Below are 19,286 nucleotides of genomic sequence, written 5' to 3'. Positions count from 1 at the left end.
TCTCCATCCTCAGTTTTTCCTTGGAAAAATTTCCCAAGATGCCTTCTTCATTACTTTCTTCTTATAAAGGATCCTAGCTCATAATTCCCTTGTTCCTTTACCCCCAGGGTTACCTCTGAAGCAGGGGCAAAGTTAACAATAATCTTTTTTCTGAAAAAAAGTTATTTTTCCGTACAAGAAGATATGAAATCAGTATGGCAAAAGGTATTTACACCCCATGTTTATTGCTCTTCAAAATATGTCAAGATATGGAATTAACATAATTGCCCATCACTTGATGAATAGATAAAGAAAATGTGGTACATATACACAACAGAATACTATTCAGCCCTAAGAGAAGAAGGGAAGGATGGGGAGATGGGGACACAATGGTTAGAGCCAGGTACAAGAATGAGTTCTGGTATATTATTACACAGAAGGGTGATTAAAGAAAATAATTTGATGTTATATAATTAAAAATCCCTAGAAGAGACGATTTTGGATATTTTCATCACAAAAAAATGGTACACATTTTAGATGATAGATAACCAACGTATCCTGCGTTGATCATTACATAATGTGTAAATGTGCCAAGGCATCACACTGTATCCCATAAAAATGTATAATTATTATCTGTTCACTAACAAATAAACTTAAAAAGCATTATTTCACTCATCGTAGCCTTTTGGAGTAGAAGACTCACCGGTGCTGTTTCAAGCCAAGATGGCTTTCTCTCAGCCAGGGTACATCAACCTCTCATTGTCTTCTCCAGCTATCTAACCCAGGAGGACATTGAGGCTTAAGTCAACAACAGTTTGCCCCATGCCAAAACTGCCAGGTAAGCACCTCTTACTGCCCAGCCCAACTCACCCAAAGCCGAGCATTATTTCCCCCACCTGCCTTATTTAATCCACATAGTTGATATTTCCATCACGGAGTTCCAGGTACATACTTTGGGAAGGATTTCCACATAAATCTTTATCCACAGAATAACAGTCCCACAAGGGGTAGGATCCTAACAGTGCTCTCTGGCACTGCTGTGGCAAGTCCTTACTCCCCTCGTTCTTTTTGGAGATTGGAAAAGCAAATCAGCATGTTAACGCCTCTGGGAAACCTCAGAGTAAAGAAATCTGTTTTCTCCTCCTTTTAAACACAGCATTTCTCAAACAACACTTGTATCCCAGTTCTTTGTTTCATTAAAAAAAAACTAACCACCACCAAAACAGCAAGAGTTTCATGATCACTAGACTTAGAGGTTTTACACATTTCTTCCACAAACATCTCAAATACCTAAATGTAAAAAGCCCTACAACAGGGAACAGAGATACACCAGTCTAATCTGTATATCTCTAATCTGAAAATCCAATATCTGAAATGCTCCAAAAAATCTGAGCATCACCATGACCCCACAAGCATAAAATTCCACACCTGATCTCATGTAATGAACTGTGGTCAAAATAGAGGCACATTAAAGATATTGTATAAAATTATCTTCAGCCCATGAATATAAGAGGTATATAAAATATAAATGAATTTCATGTTTAAACTTAGAGCCCATCCTCAAGATAGCTCATTATGTATATGCCAATATACCAAAGTCCTTAAAATCTAAAACACTTCTGGTCCCAAGTATTTCAGATAAGTGAGAGTCAACTTGTATCAAGAAACAGCATGGACACAGTTCCTGCCCTTTCTTTTAGATACCATGATAATGGTAAGAAACGTGTAGTTGTTTGTTTCATCATGAAGAAAGGATGATAAGCTTGGGGAGACTAAGCAACTCGTAAATCCACTCACAATTGACTCAGAAGTGAATATAATTTATACACTCAACACTGTGTTGCCTAAATAGTTCTACTTTGAACTCAATGGGTGAAATGATACCCAACTTAGGAAATCCTGTAATTAAGCAGTCAAACACTCTGAGAGATGGTTCTCTCCACCTTCCAAACACATTCTTCTCTTCTTTGGTCTTCACGTTGCAGCCTGCTACCCTCCCTGGCCTGCTCATTCTACAGGGGCAGCTCAAGGTGTGCCTTGAGGAAGAAGCTCTCCCAGTCAACGGAAAATTCCCCTTCTGAACCCATGCAGCCCACCCCATCTGTGCCATTCACTAGAACTAACCATGATATACTTTGCATGGGTACTACACTCCTAAGTAGGAGTTCTTATTTCACCAATTAACAAGCCTCTAATTATTTACTTAAGAATGGAGAATCTTTTCTTACAATTCTTGGTTATCTCTAAGTCTTACAATATTCAGTGTTTCAAGATCCACTGACTGAAAAGATTTTATGAATCTGTGCTCTAAACCCTACAGCAACACACAATAAGTCCTTTCTCCTTTTTTCTCTCCCTTAATTCCTACCACAGAGGATAGATCAGCCTGTTGATATCATTCCCTTTCTATAAAGACCAGGGACTGAAGTCACAGTTTACCAGGAAGACCTTTTGCTGATGGGCTGCTTAACTCTGTATCAATGTAACTTTATATTCTAAATCGTTGTAGCAAAACTCTCAAAGTCAATCCCTCTAACACTCAAGACCGCATTCTTGAAAAAGAGCCATGTACAACTTGGATACACAGAAAAACTAGATTCTAAGGTCAGAGTATATTCCAACATGCCACCACTAAAGATAAACTCAGTGGCAGTATTCAATGTGAAAAAACTGGTTATAAATTTTTTTTTCTGGGAAACAAACTTTTCACAAAGAAACAGAACTTGTTTTATATATATATATATATATATATATATATATATATATATATATATATATATATATATACACACACACACACACACATATGTACAAAATATATACACATGTATGCATGCACACTATATGTACATATATTGTACATATTGTACAAACGTATATGTACATATATTGTATAGGAATTCCTGCACATTCATATTCAAAATATATATAATAAGTTAGACAAGATGGTACATGCTGTAATCCCAGTGCTCAGGAAGCTGAGGCAGAAGAATCTCAAGTTCAAAGTCAGATTCAACAATTTATCAAAGCCCTAAGCAACTTAGCAAGATCCTGTCTCAAAAAAATAAAAAATAAAAAGGGCTGGGGATGTAACTCAGTGGTTAGGTGCCCTGGGTTCAACCTCTGGTGAAGAAAGAAAGGAAGGAAGGAAGGAAGGAAGGAAGGAAGGAAGGAAGGAAGGAAGGAAGGAAGGAGGGAGGGAGGGAGAAAAATGTATATGTATGTATATATATTACACGTGTAATACATATAAATATCTGCATGTATTATCTATAATACACAAATATATATAAAGTGAAATAAACTAAAAATAACACAATGGAAATACACTTTGGGTAGATTTCTTTCTTTACTTCACAGAAAAATAATTTCATTAAGAACTAGTGTCCTTCCTACTTTAAAATAACTGAGTCAAAAACTGATTTTCCAATTTGGCAGGGGAAAGAAGTCACGATTAACCTTAAAGCATTCACCGTGCTACATATTCTAATAATTATTTTGGCTTACCATGCAAATTCCTACAAGTCTCAAGCCAAGGCCATTTTTTAAGACTGAGTGTACAAAGGAGCCAAAACAGAAATAGCCAAAGTCCGACAAGCTAGCAGAAAAAGTCCAAATAGTATGGGACCAATGTAAATTTAGTTTTTTTTTTTCTTGTTAACTAATGCTATGTTGCAATATTTCCCTGACCAAAGAGAGTAAAATATACATTTCTACATAATTGTTGCTTTTTATTAAATTGCTCTGCATGTTTTCCTGGTTTTGCATGTCAACACATCAATAACATTGAGAAAGAGGCAAAACAAACATTTATCACAGTGGCTCCATTCTCAGGGATCTGACACTCAACATAGGGACAGCCCAGGGAACACGGGCCCACACATAAAGGGAATGGAAGTGGGCTGCTTGGTGTGAACATAGACTTTTAAAAAGGTTTTTTCTCTGCCAAATGGAGATGGATCAAAAGTTGTATTTACAAACATTATTTCATTTAAATCCTTAAAATAACCCAAGTAGTAGATTAAAGACACAAACAGTATAAAAACACAAAGCATCAACAAATCCAAATGTCCAAGATATAATTGGAATAGATTTTCTACTCCTATAATAGTTCTAAAAGAAATGATAGTCTTATAAAAAGAATAGATTTTCCCTGATATTTTAGAACATATAGGTGCTGAACACATAGATCAGCAACAACTGACAAATGACATCTTAAATCACATGCTGAAGCAAGACACAGCTTGCTTCCCTTCCCTTAGCATGACAATTGGAAGAGGTGGGTGCTGAGGAGGCCTAAGGGAAGAAGCAGTGGGGTATCTGTCATCATCACCCCATGATGCTGACACAGCATCAGGGACCAACAATCCTTGAGTGGCTACTAGTGTGGCAGCAAGACTCACCTGGATGCTCACACTAGGGGATTCTGATACAGAAGGGGGTGGGTCACTGTTACTCAAGGATTTTAGGGTAGAAAAACACCAAGAAAAGTGAACTGAATGATCCATAAGTCTACCCAATTCTAAGATCTGTGATTCCATAGTTCTCATTTCCAAGTTCTTCCAAGTTGAGATTTTATCAAATAAAAGAGCAGCCAGTGGAAATGTGTGTGAAAATTCATCTTCCTTCCCTCTGACCAGGAGTTGGAGCAGGAAATAAGTCACAGTGTGGGGACAGGGGCTGACACAGAAACCAAGAACATGCACAGAGCTAATGTGTTAGGAGGAGCTTGGAGAAAGGAGCAACACACTTTGTGCTTTGAGGATAATATACAAGGAGTGAGTTCTCCAACACACAGAAGCAAGAGCCGGGAAGATGTGAGGCTTGTTGGAAAAGGAAAGAAGACAGCCGCTCAGGGCTGTGCCGAAATATTAAACAGAGAATTATGCAACTGAATGTTTTGCATAATTCTATAAAGAAGAGAAGGGCATTCTGTACATTTTAAATATATTTTTCCTGTCAAACTAATATTCAGTAAAACAGGCACCAGGAACTTTTTCATTTCTAAACTATAATGATTCTGTCTCTCTCTTAATATAACTGTCTTCAATTATTAAACCAGAATCCGTTTATCCTGAATAGATGAAAGGTACTTAATCTTTTACAGCAACCAGATTTACCTTGATTTTTGAACTTTTCAGAAATATATTGCCATGTTTTTCAGATTACTGGGAAATGTAGTATTTTTCAGAATGCCTGTTTTTGAAAACACTAAATGGCAACCTTGAAAAAAATGATCAAAGCATTTTACTTATTCTCAGAGAAAAATTAGAAAATGTTTTAGAATAGAAGAATCTTGGTTAACATATCTTTTGTTGCATTTTGAAAGGGTTTGTTTTTATGGATTCAAATGCTGAAGACAAACTAAAAATTTCAAAATATTTTTCCTAAAAGTATTTGGTTGTATTTTTAAATAATTATAAACTAAAAGACATTTTCCTTTAAGTCTACTACAGAAGTGTGTGAGCTCCCTCCACCCCTTACTGGCTTATAGACCAAGACAGAGTCTTCCCTTAAGCCCCAAAGCCTGCCAGTTTCCCAGGAGAATGTCATCTATCTTGTGTCATTGTAGGAATTTAAGGACCAGATTCCTGGCTCCACTTAGGACCAAATGGTTCTTAAAAAATGATGCCAAACCCCATTCCAGAGACCCTTTCAACTGGTGTGAGGTGAAGCCCAGGCATCACTGTTTTTAAAATCTTAACAGTAGTTAAAACAACTGGCTAGGATGACCATAACTAATAAAATTATTCCTGTCTTTCTTGAATATTTATGTTTCACTGGTAATGCATGTTATTTAAATAAGCCATGTGTACAGTTGCTTTTGGTTTTCATTTTCTTCTTCAACATTCTAGATATTAAAATTTTATTATCTCCTATATTTCCACCTTGGTGCATTTTATTTTTGGAAATAACAAATTCAACTTTTTTTCTCCTTTTTTTATTGCTGCTGCCATTGGGTAAAACTTTCCTCTACCCTGTGATGAGGGTGTTGGGCCAGAGAGGGCTTCTTAGCTCCTTCTAGGCCAGGCAGGCTGAGACTCCTGGCAAACAGCCATTCAGAGACTGCAGGACCCCAAAGCAAGTGCTCTCTGAAACCACTGACAGTCTCTTCCTGCTGCAAGGGTTGTTATATTCAAAATACGAAAATTCCACTGGAGGTGTGGTTCAGTGATAGCATGCTTGCTTAGCATGTGCAGGACCCTGGGTTCAATCCCTGGTACTGCAAAACCAAAACCAAAACAAAAATACAAAAATCCCAGGAAAATAAAACCAGATGAGCACTGCACAGTTTGGCTCTCCATGCTTCTGTGAGGACACTAATAAGAGTAGGAAAAATATACAGGGACCATAAAGATGGCTGCTTCTATGACGCCTCCCCACTGCCCTTCACCAGCATACCCTCTTCTGAGGAAGAAGAAAGGGGAAAGACAGAAGGGCTGTGTATGCTTCAGCTAAATTTCTGTAGAGAATTGTTTCTAGAACTTTGTAAATGTTGTTATAGCAATCTACAGGTAAAGATGATACTTTATACCACGCTGGTGGAACTTTCTAAACAAATAGCAAAACACTTAAACCAAAACAACACTTGCCCAAGATGAAATCTTACCTGGAAAGATGCTCAGTCCTCTGTTGACTTCTAAGCTAATGACCAAAGCACGAGCAGTGATACTAAAGATTTGCCGAGGTGCAAAGTTCAGACCATCGGTAACCTGAAAACTAAAGCCTCCTGACATTGCTCCTTCAAAAGAAGAAATGACAGTCTGGTCAACTTTGTTGTGCTGCAAAAGCCACCCAGTTTCACCCTCACCCCCCAAGGGATCCTGAAAAAAAAAAAAAAGACCTGTCAATTTGTAAGTAAGCTAATACAGCCACTGACTTCACCAAATAAAACGCATCATGTATCACCTAACAATGCTTCAGACAAGAGACTGCATAGAGAACAGTGGTGCCATGAGATTAGATTACCAGAGGCGGTGTAGCCATCTTAGTTGTGTAAGGACAATATAAGATATTTGCACAGGGACAAAACCTCCCGAGCACTCATTTCTCAGCCCATGTCCTCATTGTTAAGTGATGCATGATTGTGTTGCCAAAGACATAGAGTTAAAATGTATCAATGAAGGTCTAAAACGTGGACTCTCCCACCCCATTACACACTGAAACAAAGCAAAGATATTATCTCCATAAATTTTTTTATTTTAAAAGTAATTCATCACCTGAATTTTATTATTTTGGAATCAATTTATACCAGTAAAGTGATGCAAGGCTGCAACATCACACCCACGCCCCTAAACACACACACACACACACACACACACCTACACAAACAACACCCTAGTAATTTCTGAAATATGTATCATACTTAATTGATAATACTGAAAATCAAAACTGGGGTTAATTAAATAACACTTATTGCCCCATTACACTTTAAATTATGTATCTATGTCAAGTTAGCTGTATTCTGCCAAGAGGGGGAAGGGGAGGGAAAGGAAAGACCCAGCCTTGCTTTCGTTAAATTTCTGAAAGGAGAAAATTACACTCTGACACGTCTGTCAAGGGATTAGTGATATGAGTAAAGTTAAAAATTAACTTATGTGCATAAGTGAAATTGAGATGGACTCTCATCGATCCAGATCCCAGGAGTGATTTACTAATCTGACTCACAAAGCACCAGGCAAGATCACCATGGAGAGCCCGATATTCATATCCCTATCACTCTTTGAAAATATTTATCCTGCAGTAAATTTGGAGACCCACAGGTCTTTACATCATGTACTGAGGAGAAATGTATCTTTGTCATCCTTAGGGACATGTGGTAAGGAACAAAGGAGACATGGTCAGACTCTGCAATTAGGTACCAGTGCTGCCTTTATAACGCAATTTAATAAAAGATAGGTGGTTCGTTTGACAGGCTTTCGGGTCTCTGTTATCTAAGCAAATAATGAGAGTTCCTCACCAAAAAAACAAACAAACAAAAAATGGCTGCAGATTGTTAAAAATTTCCCCAAACACTCAAAAGTCACCATGGGCAGGGAGGCAGATTCTGAATTTGCCTAGTTCAGAATCAGAGTCCACAACCAAATGTTGCTTTGCATTTTTTTTTCTAGAAACAGCACTTTGAAATGAAACACAAAATTAAGGAGAGAATGGGGGTACTTCAAATATTTCATAAATCCAGGAACAAAATGAAGATGGAATCAAAGGATATACACCAAAATAAACATGAAATAACATATGAGGGGTGCCCTAATAGACTAATTAAGACCAAGGAAAGATAAGGAAGGAAACGTAGAAACAGGGTTGAACTGTGGATCTACTATTGTATGAGCTCAGATTTTTCCAAACAGTACTTCCAGAAGGTCAACCGTAAGTGAATCACTTAGCCTCTCACATCTTGGTTTTGTCAACCTACTTAGATTGTTATGTGGAATAGGTAATTAGATTAATGGTGGAGCACTTTGCACATATAAAATGCTAAGAGAGACTAATTAAACCTAAGTCTTTGTTTGGGACTGATGATGGACAGATGTGCTAGGAGAGAGCCAGCTGGTTTCAGCAATAGATTCATCTGTAGCTGGGCTCTGGACATTTTGAGAGTTATTAGCTTGCCTCAAAGTCCATTTAGGAAATGTAATGGCTCTCACATCAACTTTGCCTTTAACTCTGCTTCCTGCTTTCTCTACTCTCAAAAGCAAATATTGACCCAGTAAATGACAACTCAATTAGCCCAGAGAGCTAAATTTTGTTTTAATCCTTCATTGCAGATAGTAACTCTAGTTCTTCAGTGGGTTGGAGCTGGCAGAGAGAGCCCAGTTTTAGGGTGAGACCAATTTAATCTTCCTAAACTTCAGTTTCTTCATCCCAAAAATGAATGAGGTCATTACTCTCTACTGCTCAGAGGGCTTCTGAAGGTGCCTGACTCGTGGTAGAGAATCACTGACTGCTTCCCAGTGTAGACTGGAAAACTTTAGAAATTCAACCCCGCCCCCCACCCACAAGTCTCTAGAGAAGTTCTCTCCATTCCAAAAATACGGCAATCCTTTCATAAAAAGAAAAAAATATTTCTAAGCCCTTACATAATAATATTTGGACTTTTGGTATCCACTCTCAAAAACATATGTCACTTGAAGAAACCTCCTACCAACTCAGTGCCTCTTTGAATGAATTGTATTTTATTAAACAGCACATCTGTGTAGCAGTATCCCTATAGTACACTCTTTTAAAGTCTTCAGGGAATAGCCCGAGAAGGGCAATAGCTGGGTCAAATGGTGGCTCCATTCCCAGCTTTCCCAGGAATCTCCATACTGCTTTCCAAATTGGCCGCACCAATTTGCAGTCCCACCAGCAATGTACAAGTGTACCCTTTTCCCCACATCCTCACCAGCACTTGTTGTTGTTTGACTTCATAATGGCTGTCAATTTTACTGGAGTGAGATGGTATCTTAGGGTGGTTTTGATTTGCATTTCTCTGACTGCTAGAGATGGTAAGAATTTTTTCATGTACTTGTTGATTGATTGTATGTCCTCCTCTGAGAAGTGTCTGTTCAGGTCCTTGGCCCATTTGTTGATTGGGTTATTTGTTATCTTATTGTTTAATTTTTTTTTAGTTCTTTGTATACTCTGGATGTTAGGGTTCTATCTGAGGTGTGAGGAGTAAAAATTTGTTCCCATGATGTAGGCTCCCTATTTACCTCTCTTATTGTTTCTCTTGCTGAGAAAAAACTCTGCTACATGGATGTTCATAGCAGCACAATTCACAATAGCTAGACTGTGGAACCAACCTAGATGCCCTTCAATAGATGAATGGATAAAAAAAATGTGGCATTTATACACAATGGAGTATTACTCTGCACTAAAAAATGACAAAATCATGGAATTTGCAGGGAAATGGATGGCACTAGAGCAGATTATGCTAAATGAAGCTAGCCAATCCCTAAAAAACAAATGCCAAATGTCATCTTTGATATAAGGAGAGCAACTAAGAACAGAATAGGGAGGAAGAGCATGAGAAGAAGATCACCATTAAACAGGGTCGAGAGGGGGGAGGGAAAGAGAGAGAGAAAGGAAATTGCATGGTAAAGGAAGGAGACCCTCATTGTTATACAAAATTACATATAAGAGGAAGTGAGGGGAAAGGGGAAAAAAACAAGAGAGAGAAATGAATTGCAGTAGATGGGGTAGACAGAGAAGATGGGAGGAGAGGGGAGGGGAGGGGAGGGGGGATAGTAGAGGATAGGAAGGGCAGCAGAGTACAACAGACACTAGTATGGCAGTATGTAAAAAAGTGGATATGGAACCGATGTGAATCTGCAATATGTATACGGGGTAAAAATGGGAGTTCATAATGTGCTTGAATCAAATGTATGAAATATGATATGTCAAAAGCTTTGTAATGTTTTGAACAACTAATAATAAAAAAATTAAAATAAATAAAATAAATAAACAGCACATCTGTACATATTTTAAAAATGGAAATATATATTTGGAAAAACATCATCCAGTCTAGAAGCAATGTTTTGCCATGAATGTGGGTGGATCTGGCATAGTCAATAAATCTAACACCAAAGCATCCCAGGCTTAAGTTTGGAAGCACTAGGTGAGAGCATTCACAGAGTAAATTATTTTCAGATTCTCTTTTTGGGGAGAGGGATAGTGGAGATTGAACTCAGGGGCACTCGACCACTGAGCCTCATCCCCAGTCCTTTTGGTTGTATTTTTTATTTAGAGACAAGGTCTCACTGAGTTGCTTAGTGCTTCACTGTTGCTGATGCTGGCTTTGAACTCTAGATCCTCCTGCCTCAGCTTCCCAAACCGCTGGGATTACAGGCATGCACCACCATGCTCAGCTTATTTTCAAATTCTTTGGGAATCTTTTGCATTAAATTCAAAAGTAACCAAGATATTATTACATTTGTATTTAGAAGGTGTCTTATCGTTATTTTCTTTACTGCATCTTCAAGGAAGATAATTCAAAATAACCAAATAAATATGACATCTTAGTTTTCTGATTGTGTCCTCCTGGCTCATGCTTCCTCACAAACCACCCCCCCTTGCCCCGCCCTGTCCTCTGTTGCCTCTCTCAGTCCACTGACACAGCAGCCTGGAAACAAAGCCGGGATGCCCTTGCAAAGTGCTTGGGCCACCCTTTCTGCAGACTTCCAGGATCCATTTGGCATATTGATTGATTGATGAATAAGGAGAAGCAGAAAAGGTCTTTAACTATCAGGGCCTTTTGGAAATTAGTTACATTCATTTATTCATTTGTTCCTTGAACAAATGTCTGCTTTGCTTGCTAGTGCATCCTTAACATCCAGAATATTATTTCTGGTATATAATAAGTGTTCAATATTATTTCATTCTTTCAACAATTTTTTATTTATTGAATACCTACTATGTGTTACTGTTCTAGGAAGTGTGGATTCAAGAGGTCCTGCCCTTACTGTGATTATACCAAGAGGTCCTGCCCTTACCATGATTATACGGGGAAGACAGGCAACAAATAAATGTCCAAATTAACCCACATTATGCCAGGCAGTGAGGGAAGAGAATGGAGAGTGACAGAGAAGACATGCTATGTTAGTGAGTGGTTAAGAAAAGTCCCTTGGAGAAGGTTATAGATGTAATATGACATTGAAGTAAGCCATGTAGGAGGAGTCAGGGTTACTCTCTCATGTTTGCTATTGTTAGCCTTATTAAATTTGTCACTTAAAAAAAAAGTTGCAGAATTTAGAAAACTCCCAGATCTGTGGTTTTCAGCCAATGACTCTGAAGTCTGACTACAATATTAACCACTGACTGAAACACATTTCAGCTTTACCCTGCTCTGCTCTGTGACTTACCAGAGTGTACAAACACTAGCTGGCCCTTGTTGATTTGATCCTGGGTGAAGTTCTGGATGCTTCTTCCAGGAAAGGACTTGTCAGCCAGATGGCCATTGCTGGGTGGAGTGACCCAGTACATCAGGTCCTGTGGGGAGGAGTCCTCATCTTCTGCACAGAGTTCACCTCTGGTCACCTCTGTGACAGAATTCACCCATACCTGAAAAAGAAGAGGCCCACAAGCTTTTGAGGATTAATTCTGATCATATCACATTAGTAAACAGGATAGGCAGGACACTCAGGCCCCTCCCTGTACAAGGATTTAAAAACTATACCCATTCACCAGAGTTTTTAAAGAATGAGTGTTCTTAATTCAAAACAGACATATAAAGCCAGATGACATTCAAGGCATGTAATTTATGAGGTTTTAATAAAAATAGTATTCAAAATTATTCAAAGTTGATTATTTAAAATGCATATGAACTTACATAAAATGTAATAATCATAAAAGCTGATAGTTACTAAGCAGCTTTTGAGTGCCAAGCATATGCTAAATACTGTATGTGTCATCTCAGATAATACAAAACCTACCTCATCAGGCTGGTTTAAAGGTTTCTCTTCATCACTTTAAGAAGCAAATTATTTAGTCTGCTTTTAAATTGTTGAGGGGAAAACAAACCCCCTGAAAAATTCAAATTCCCCTTTATTCTACATATTTTATAGGAAAACAAATATCTGGTTCCTTTGTCCTTGTAATGTTTGTTGTACTGATAGCTCACATCTACAACTATATCTGAATAATTTGCTGTTTTGCACTTATATTTAAAACTATTTTCATTTCCCAATCATTTTTTTTCTTTTTTTTAATTTTTTATTGTTGGCTGTTCAAAACATTACATAGTTCTTGATATATCATATTTCACAATTTGATTCAAGTGGGTTATGAGCTCCCATTTTTACCCCATATACAGATTGCAGAATCACATCAGTTACACATCCATTGATTTACATATTGCCATACTAGTGTCTGTTGTATTCTGCTGCCTTTCCTATCCTCTACTATCCCCCCTCCCCTCCCCTCCCCTCCCCTCTTCTCTCTCTGCCCCCTCTACTGACATTCATTTGTCCCCCTTGTATTATTTTTCCCCTTCCCCTCACTTCCTCTTGTATGTACTTTTGTATAACTCTGAGGGTCTCCTTCCATTTCCATGCATTTTCCCTTCTCTCTCCCTTTCCCTCCCACCTCTCATCCCTGTTTAATGTTAATCTTCTTCTCATGCTCTTCGACCCTACTCTGTTCTTAGTTACTCTCCTTATATCAAAGAAGACATTTGGCATTTGTTTTTTAGGGATTGGCTAGCTTCACTTAGCATAATCTGCTCTAATGCCATCCATTTCCCTGTAAATTCTATGATTTTGTCATTTTTTAATGCAGAGTAATACTCCATTGTGTATAAATGCCACATTTTTTTTATCCATTCATCCATTGAAGGGCATCTAGGTTGGTTCCACAGTCTAGCTATTGTGAATTGTGCTGCTATGAACATCGATGTAGCAGTGTCCCTGTAGCATGCTCTTTTTAGGTCTTTAGGGAATAGACCGAGAAGGGGAATAGCTGGGTCAAATGGTGGCTCCATTCCCAGCTTTCCAAGAAATCTCCATACTGCTTTCCAAATTGGCTGCACCAATTTGCAGTCCCACCAGCAATGTACAAGTGTACCCTTTTCCCCACATCCTCACCAGCACTTGTTGTTGTTTGACTTCATAATGGCTGCCAATCTAACTGGAGTGAGATGGTATCTTAGGGTGGTTTTGATTTGCATTTCTCTGACAGCTAGAGAGGTGAGCATTTTTTCATGTACTTGTTGATTGATTGTATGTCCTCCTCTGAGAAGTGTCTGTTCAGGTCCTTGGCCCATTTGTTGATTGTTTCCCAATCATTTTAATTCAACAAGTCATCAAACATTTATTGAGCATCTACTATGTCCCAGGCAATGTTCTGGGTACACATAAAATGTTTTCTTTTCTTTTTCTATTTATTCTTTTTAGTTATATATGACAGTAGAATGGATTTTGACATATCATACAAACATGGGGCTGCATATAAAATATTGATAAACAAACAGGTCCTGACCTCTTGGAGTCTACATTTCAATGGAGGAGAAAAAGGGACACAGAGAAGAAATAATGGGCATAAGAAAATAAATTATGTATTGTTTTAGAATTTCACAACTTTATGGAAAAAATAAATGAGATAAAAGGTTCAGGAATGGAGAAATGGTAAATAGGAGGCTTCTTGGAGAAAATACTGGAAGAAGGTGAAGGAGGGGGCCTGTCAACATGTGAATACTCAGGAAAGGTCCCTCCAGGCAGGACAAACAGCCTTCTCTCCATTCTAAGAGAAGCAGGAAGAGGTCAATGAGGCAGGAGCAGAATGAGCAAGATGAGGAGTAAAAGGGGATGGATCAGCTTGTCCCTGAGTGTGATGGTAAATCCATCTAGGGCCCTTGGCAAGGAGGGACCTAGTATAGAAAATATGCAAACCTTTGGCTTCTGGGTCAAGAACAGACTGAGCAGGGGAGAAGCAGGGAGACCTGGCAATGGGTGACTACGATAATCCCACAGAGGGATGAAAGACATTGCAGAAGTGGTGGGAAGCAGTCCAGTTCTGGGTGTCCACTGAGGGTAAGGCCAACAGGGTTTGAGGAGCTACAAGTGGGGAGGTGTGGAGGACGGAATGACGCATGGTTAGGGTGGCAACAGCTAGGAGGAGGAGTTCCCAGCCCTGAAGTGAGAAGACTTCAGGTGGAGTGGACTTGGGGAGTAACATCAGGAGTTCAGTTTTGAATGTGCAGAGTTTAAGATGCTTAATTTGGACCCTGGATCACATCTGATGGAATCAGGCTGTTCTGGGTTTCCGCAATCCTGCATTCCATATTTCACTAAGACTAAAAACAAGTAGTTTTATCACTAAAGTGTATTTTTTTTCTTACCCACAGAAACACTACGAGCACATTCCTGAGCATTCTTTGCTCTCTGACTAGAACTTAATCTTCTTCTATGCTTTTTATCAACATGTTTAAAACTTCAGTCCTAAGCCATTTAATGGATAAGCTCCCTGGTTAAAGGGAAGCATTTTCCTCAATAAAGCAAGCAGTTTATGAAATAACTCAGTCCATGCCCACTAATCACCTTGTAACTATTTAAGCAAAATTTGAGACATGGAGATCAGAAAGTATATTAGATCCCCATGTTTTTATATCAGGCATGATGGAGCTAAAAGATAAAAACCCTTACTGATTCTTTCTAATGCTCCATCTACTGATGGCACAGAAAACCTACTTTGTGAATCGTCCCTAACATTTTTGAAAGCTAATAGCTGAGCTTTCAAAAGTATATACAAAGTAGTTGTGTATAAATAAATGTTCATACTCTCCACATATGCATGCAGGCATACACACACACACACGTGTGCATACACACTGTAATTTACACGTCCAAATGAGCGTTTCCCTCTTCAAGGTGACTGTGTAGAAAAACAACACATGTCAATAACAAGGGCACTGCTCAGAATATTTTGAAATTATTTTCAGGTGGTTCAAGAACATGTTATTTTGTTTTGTCTAGTGACTGATGGGGTTCCAGTTACTTCTCAGCTATGTAAACTTAGCCACATTTATTCATTTCTCTGTGTCTTCTTTTCCTCATCAGCAAAGTAGGAATGATTGGAGCTATTATGTATCCTGAGCGATTTGATCTAAATGATATATTAGAACAACTTTGCCTGGCCCATAGTAAGCCTTCAATAAATGTCAGCTTTATGTTGTTACCCATCTTCTACATCAGATTTGACTCTGAGGATAGATTTTTTTTTTTTTTAATTTTTTATTGTGGGTTGTTCTGAGGATAGATTTTAACGGGTTTGTTTTGTTTTGTTTCCAGGGTCTCTCGAATGCTAGCCAAATGCTATACCATTTAGCTATGACCCCAGCCCAGATGTGATTTTTTGAATATCACTTAATATCAATATCAATGTTATTTAAAAGTCCTTCTGATTATGAAGATTACTACCACTGAGGCTGTTCTAGAACACTGTCTGAAGATTTTGTTTAATTCTATAGCATCCACAATAAGATGATTAGTTTATCTTTTTAATGACTGTGCTATCAGCAGATGCTCCTATATCTTGCCTTTTAGAATATGACCACTGAAGATTGTCAGCATTAAACTCTAGGACATCATTTTTTTAACAGCTACCAGAAATGCTAATCAACTTAATGTTCAAATTGTAAGGTTTTAGCCTTCATTTTACCCTTTGAAAGGCTATAGTCTGTATAAAATATACAAGGTGGCCTGTTTAACAAAATGCCAAACCCACTCATTTCACTTTTTCACTTTTTACACTTAAAAAAATATTTTCATATGTCTTATTCTCATTTGTTTAGGAACTCAAACTGACTTGGCAATGTACTACCACTTCTCCTCTGTAACTTGTAAACACTGGTTGTTTCCAACACCAGGCGCAGAGGAGCAGGAGGAAGCATGTTTTCCACGGCAGTTCCTCTACAGGGGAAAGCTGCTTTCTCCTCCCCGCTCTGGAATATACCATCTTGCAAAACAAATGGAAAACCTGCCACTCAGAACGAGAGCTAGCACCCTCATGTCCTCACTTATAACATCAAATTCTCTTTAACTAACAGCACCATTGTTTCAGGGAAGGCCTGATTAGTGCCCCATGCTTGGTAACAGAAACTTCAGTTAGGTGGGGAGAAGAACAACAATGAATCCGAACTTGAGCTCAAATTTAAAAACAATCTGAAGCCCATGAAATAATCAACTTGGAAAAAAATTTTTTTTAAACATAGCTCTAAGAGTAGGTGAGTTGGATTTATTAATTTAATCCAAATTATGATCTTAATATTTAAAGACTCAGACCTTTCTTTTGAGTTTCATATGAAGGATGTAAAATGTTCATGAATTCATTATCCCACCATTTGACCCCCTCAGGACTTCAGCTGTCATTTCAAATTTTGCAGCTCCAATTTTTCAACTATGCCTAGTTCTTGAAGCTCTTTTTAGTATTTATCAAAAGCAAGTAGGGCTAGAGAGTGCAGCTCAGTAATAGAACTCATGCCAAGCATGTGCCAGGCCCTGGGGTTTAATCCCCAGCAATGAAAGAAAGGAAGGAAGGAAGGAAGGAAGGAAAGAAGGAAGGAACAAGAAAAAGCAAATGGTTCTAGTTTCAGTGTATAAACAAGAAGACGAAATACATAGTATTTATCATAGGAAGAGAAACTTGAAAAATAGGAAAATGAAGCCCCCTTGTGGACACACATATCTTCTATCAAATATGCTTAAAAAAATCACTGATCACATTTGAATACAAAAGTATTTAGTAAAATATATTTCAGAGTAAAAGGCAAAGGATTCACACAAGATGGCCTAACTTCATTTCCTAATTTCAGTTTGTCAGGACACAGACGATTCCCTGTCTCACTGAATGGCCTTACAGATCAGCAGACAGTCCTGTGGTTTAAGGACATGTTGTTTTTCTACCTCAGGAGAAGTAGAAATGAAACGCTGGAACTGATAAGTTCACACTCAGGTCTGGCTTAGAACTCCCATCAGAGTCTGAGATGCCATCAGGGGCTCTATCCCCCCTATCTCCTACCCTCAGGTAGACTGCAGGTTGACTTTCACACAACCTCCCCGAGGTCCTCATGATAAGCAAGGAGAGCAAATGGCCGTGAAAGATCATATGATGAACTTGAGAAAATGCTGGGTCCAAGTCAGGGACAGCACAGTATCTAGAGGCTTTATGGGATCTGTATTTGCGAAATGGCCTTTGCCTCAGATTCTCCCTGCCTCTGTTTAACTCTATTTCTGCTATTTTAGGCAAATCTTTTAAGATATCTCTCTCTCTCTCTCTCTCTCTCTCTCTCTCTCTCTCTCTCTCTCTCTCTCTCTCTCTCTCTCCCAAGGTTTTGCACATGCTAGGCAAGTGCTCTACCACTGAGCAACATCTCTAGCCTCTGTCAATCTCTTGAGCTTTAATTCTGACTTCTTAAAATGGGAATAAGAGCAACACTGGCTATATCTGCTTCCTCTGGTCCTTGGGCTCCTTCACTGTAACTGTGAAGGAAGAAGGAGCGGAGCACTGTGGCTGAGTTCAGACTCCCATCCTAACTGCTGCTCACTCCCAGAAGCTCTCACTCTTTTGACTTTGGCCTAGTATCTAAACCTCCCAGTGCTACAGATTCCTCATCTTTAAAATAAAAAATAATATACATAGAGATGTTGAGGATTCACATGAAGTGCTAAGAACAATGGCAAGCCCAGGGTTTGTACTGAGTCAGTATTAGCTACCAATGTGACTATGCAGATGATTTTATTATCACTGACAAATTGCTCTACAATAAGAAATGCCACTGGATAGAAACTTTACCTAGATAGAAGTAACTATTAACCATAGCTTTGGAGAGACTATTGGTTATTGGAAAAATGTACTCTCACAGTTCTACTATTTTGGTGAAAAAAAATGCTTTATGCATCAGCTTTCAGTAAAATGTTAACAAATCTGACCACTTTACTCGTATTCAAGGATATCAATTCATGAAAACTTCCCGCAATATAACAAATACACACAGTCTTTCCAGGAAGTTGTCTATGCTTATTTGCCATTATTATTCTACAGTCTGGTGGTTAAGACAGAGATATGAAATTCCAATGTAAAAAAACAATAATAGTAAGGGAAGAAAGTAAAAGGATATCTTACATGTCATCCATTTCCTATACAGCCTTTCAAAATTAGCAAGACTAATTCCTAGCTGCTTCTGGGCTCTTTTCCATCAAGTCAAAATTATGTTGATTATAGCATAATCACAATGCCCATTTTATAAAATTTCAGTGCACAAATGACATTATTTGAAAATCCTCAAGGCAAATTCATTCACATTACATGATATATAATAGAAAAGTGATATGATTATAAGCCCTCATATATATTCCTTTGTCTTAGAATATTTAAAACTTTATTATTTATTTTTTCCTTCATTGCCATGATTTTTGGACCATGACAGCAGTCCATAAAGTGAATCAGCCGGGTGTGTAGACAATGTACCTGTCCCTTCCATCCCAACCTCCTTTACTGCTGAAGAGAATATAGCAGCTGTGCAGGGTGACAGGCAGGCAGGGCTATGATGGGAAGTTGCAGGGAGACTCCAAAACTAAAGGAAACAATCTGACCCCTGCCTAGAACACAGAGACTCCTTACATGCGGTAAACTACCCTGATGGAGTATTTGAGGAGCCAGGTGTGGGTAGTTCAAGGTTCTATCAACTCCATTACAGCCTTAGAGCACCGGTTTCTAGGTGTCCTGGTGAATACAAGGAGTTCAGTGGATTTGATTCAATCCATGAAAGGAGAGGTTATCCCAGAAACAGGAAAAGGGATGGGAAAAAAAAAAGATTCATCAATATAAAATTA

General features: G+C 38.4%; 1 protein-coding gene across 1 annotated transcript in view; it reads right to left on the bottom strand.

The window, feature by feature from the left end:
* Positions 1–19,286, bottom strand: part of LOC114094986 (chondroitin sulfate proteoglycan 4-like) — a 67,329-nt gene that overhangs the window by 18,625 nt on the left and 29,418 nt on the right. Inside the window, exons 6-7 of the mRNA XM_027938139.3 lie at positions 11,823–12,021; positions 6,590–6,721 (exon numbers count right to left, since the gene is read on the bottom strand). Coding sequence (XP_027793940.2) covers positions 6,590–6,721; positions 11,823–12,021 — 331 coding nt within the window. The remainder of the gene's footprint in view (positions 1–6,589; positions 6,722–11,822; positions 12,022–19,286) is intronic.

Source organism: Marmota flaviventris, chromosome 5 (assembly GCF_047511675.1).
Source record: "Marmota flaviventris isolate mMarFla1 chromosome 5, mMarFla1.hap1, whole genome shotgun sequence".
In the NCBI taxonomy this organism is placed as follows: Eukaryota; Metazoa; Chordata; class Mammalia; order Rodentia; family Sciuridae; genus Marmota; species Marmota flaviventris.
The sequence above is the reverse complement of the archived record's forward strand: the minus strand, read 5'-3'. Positions and strand labels throughout refer to the sequence as shown.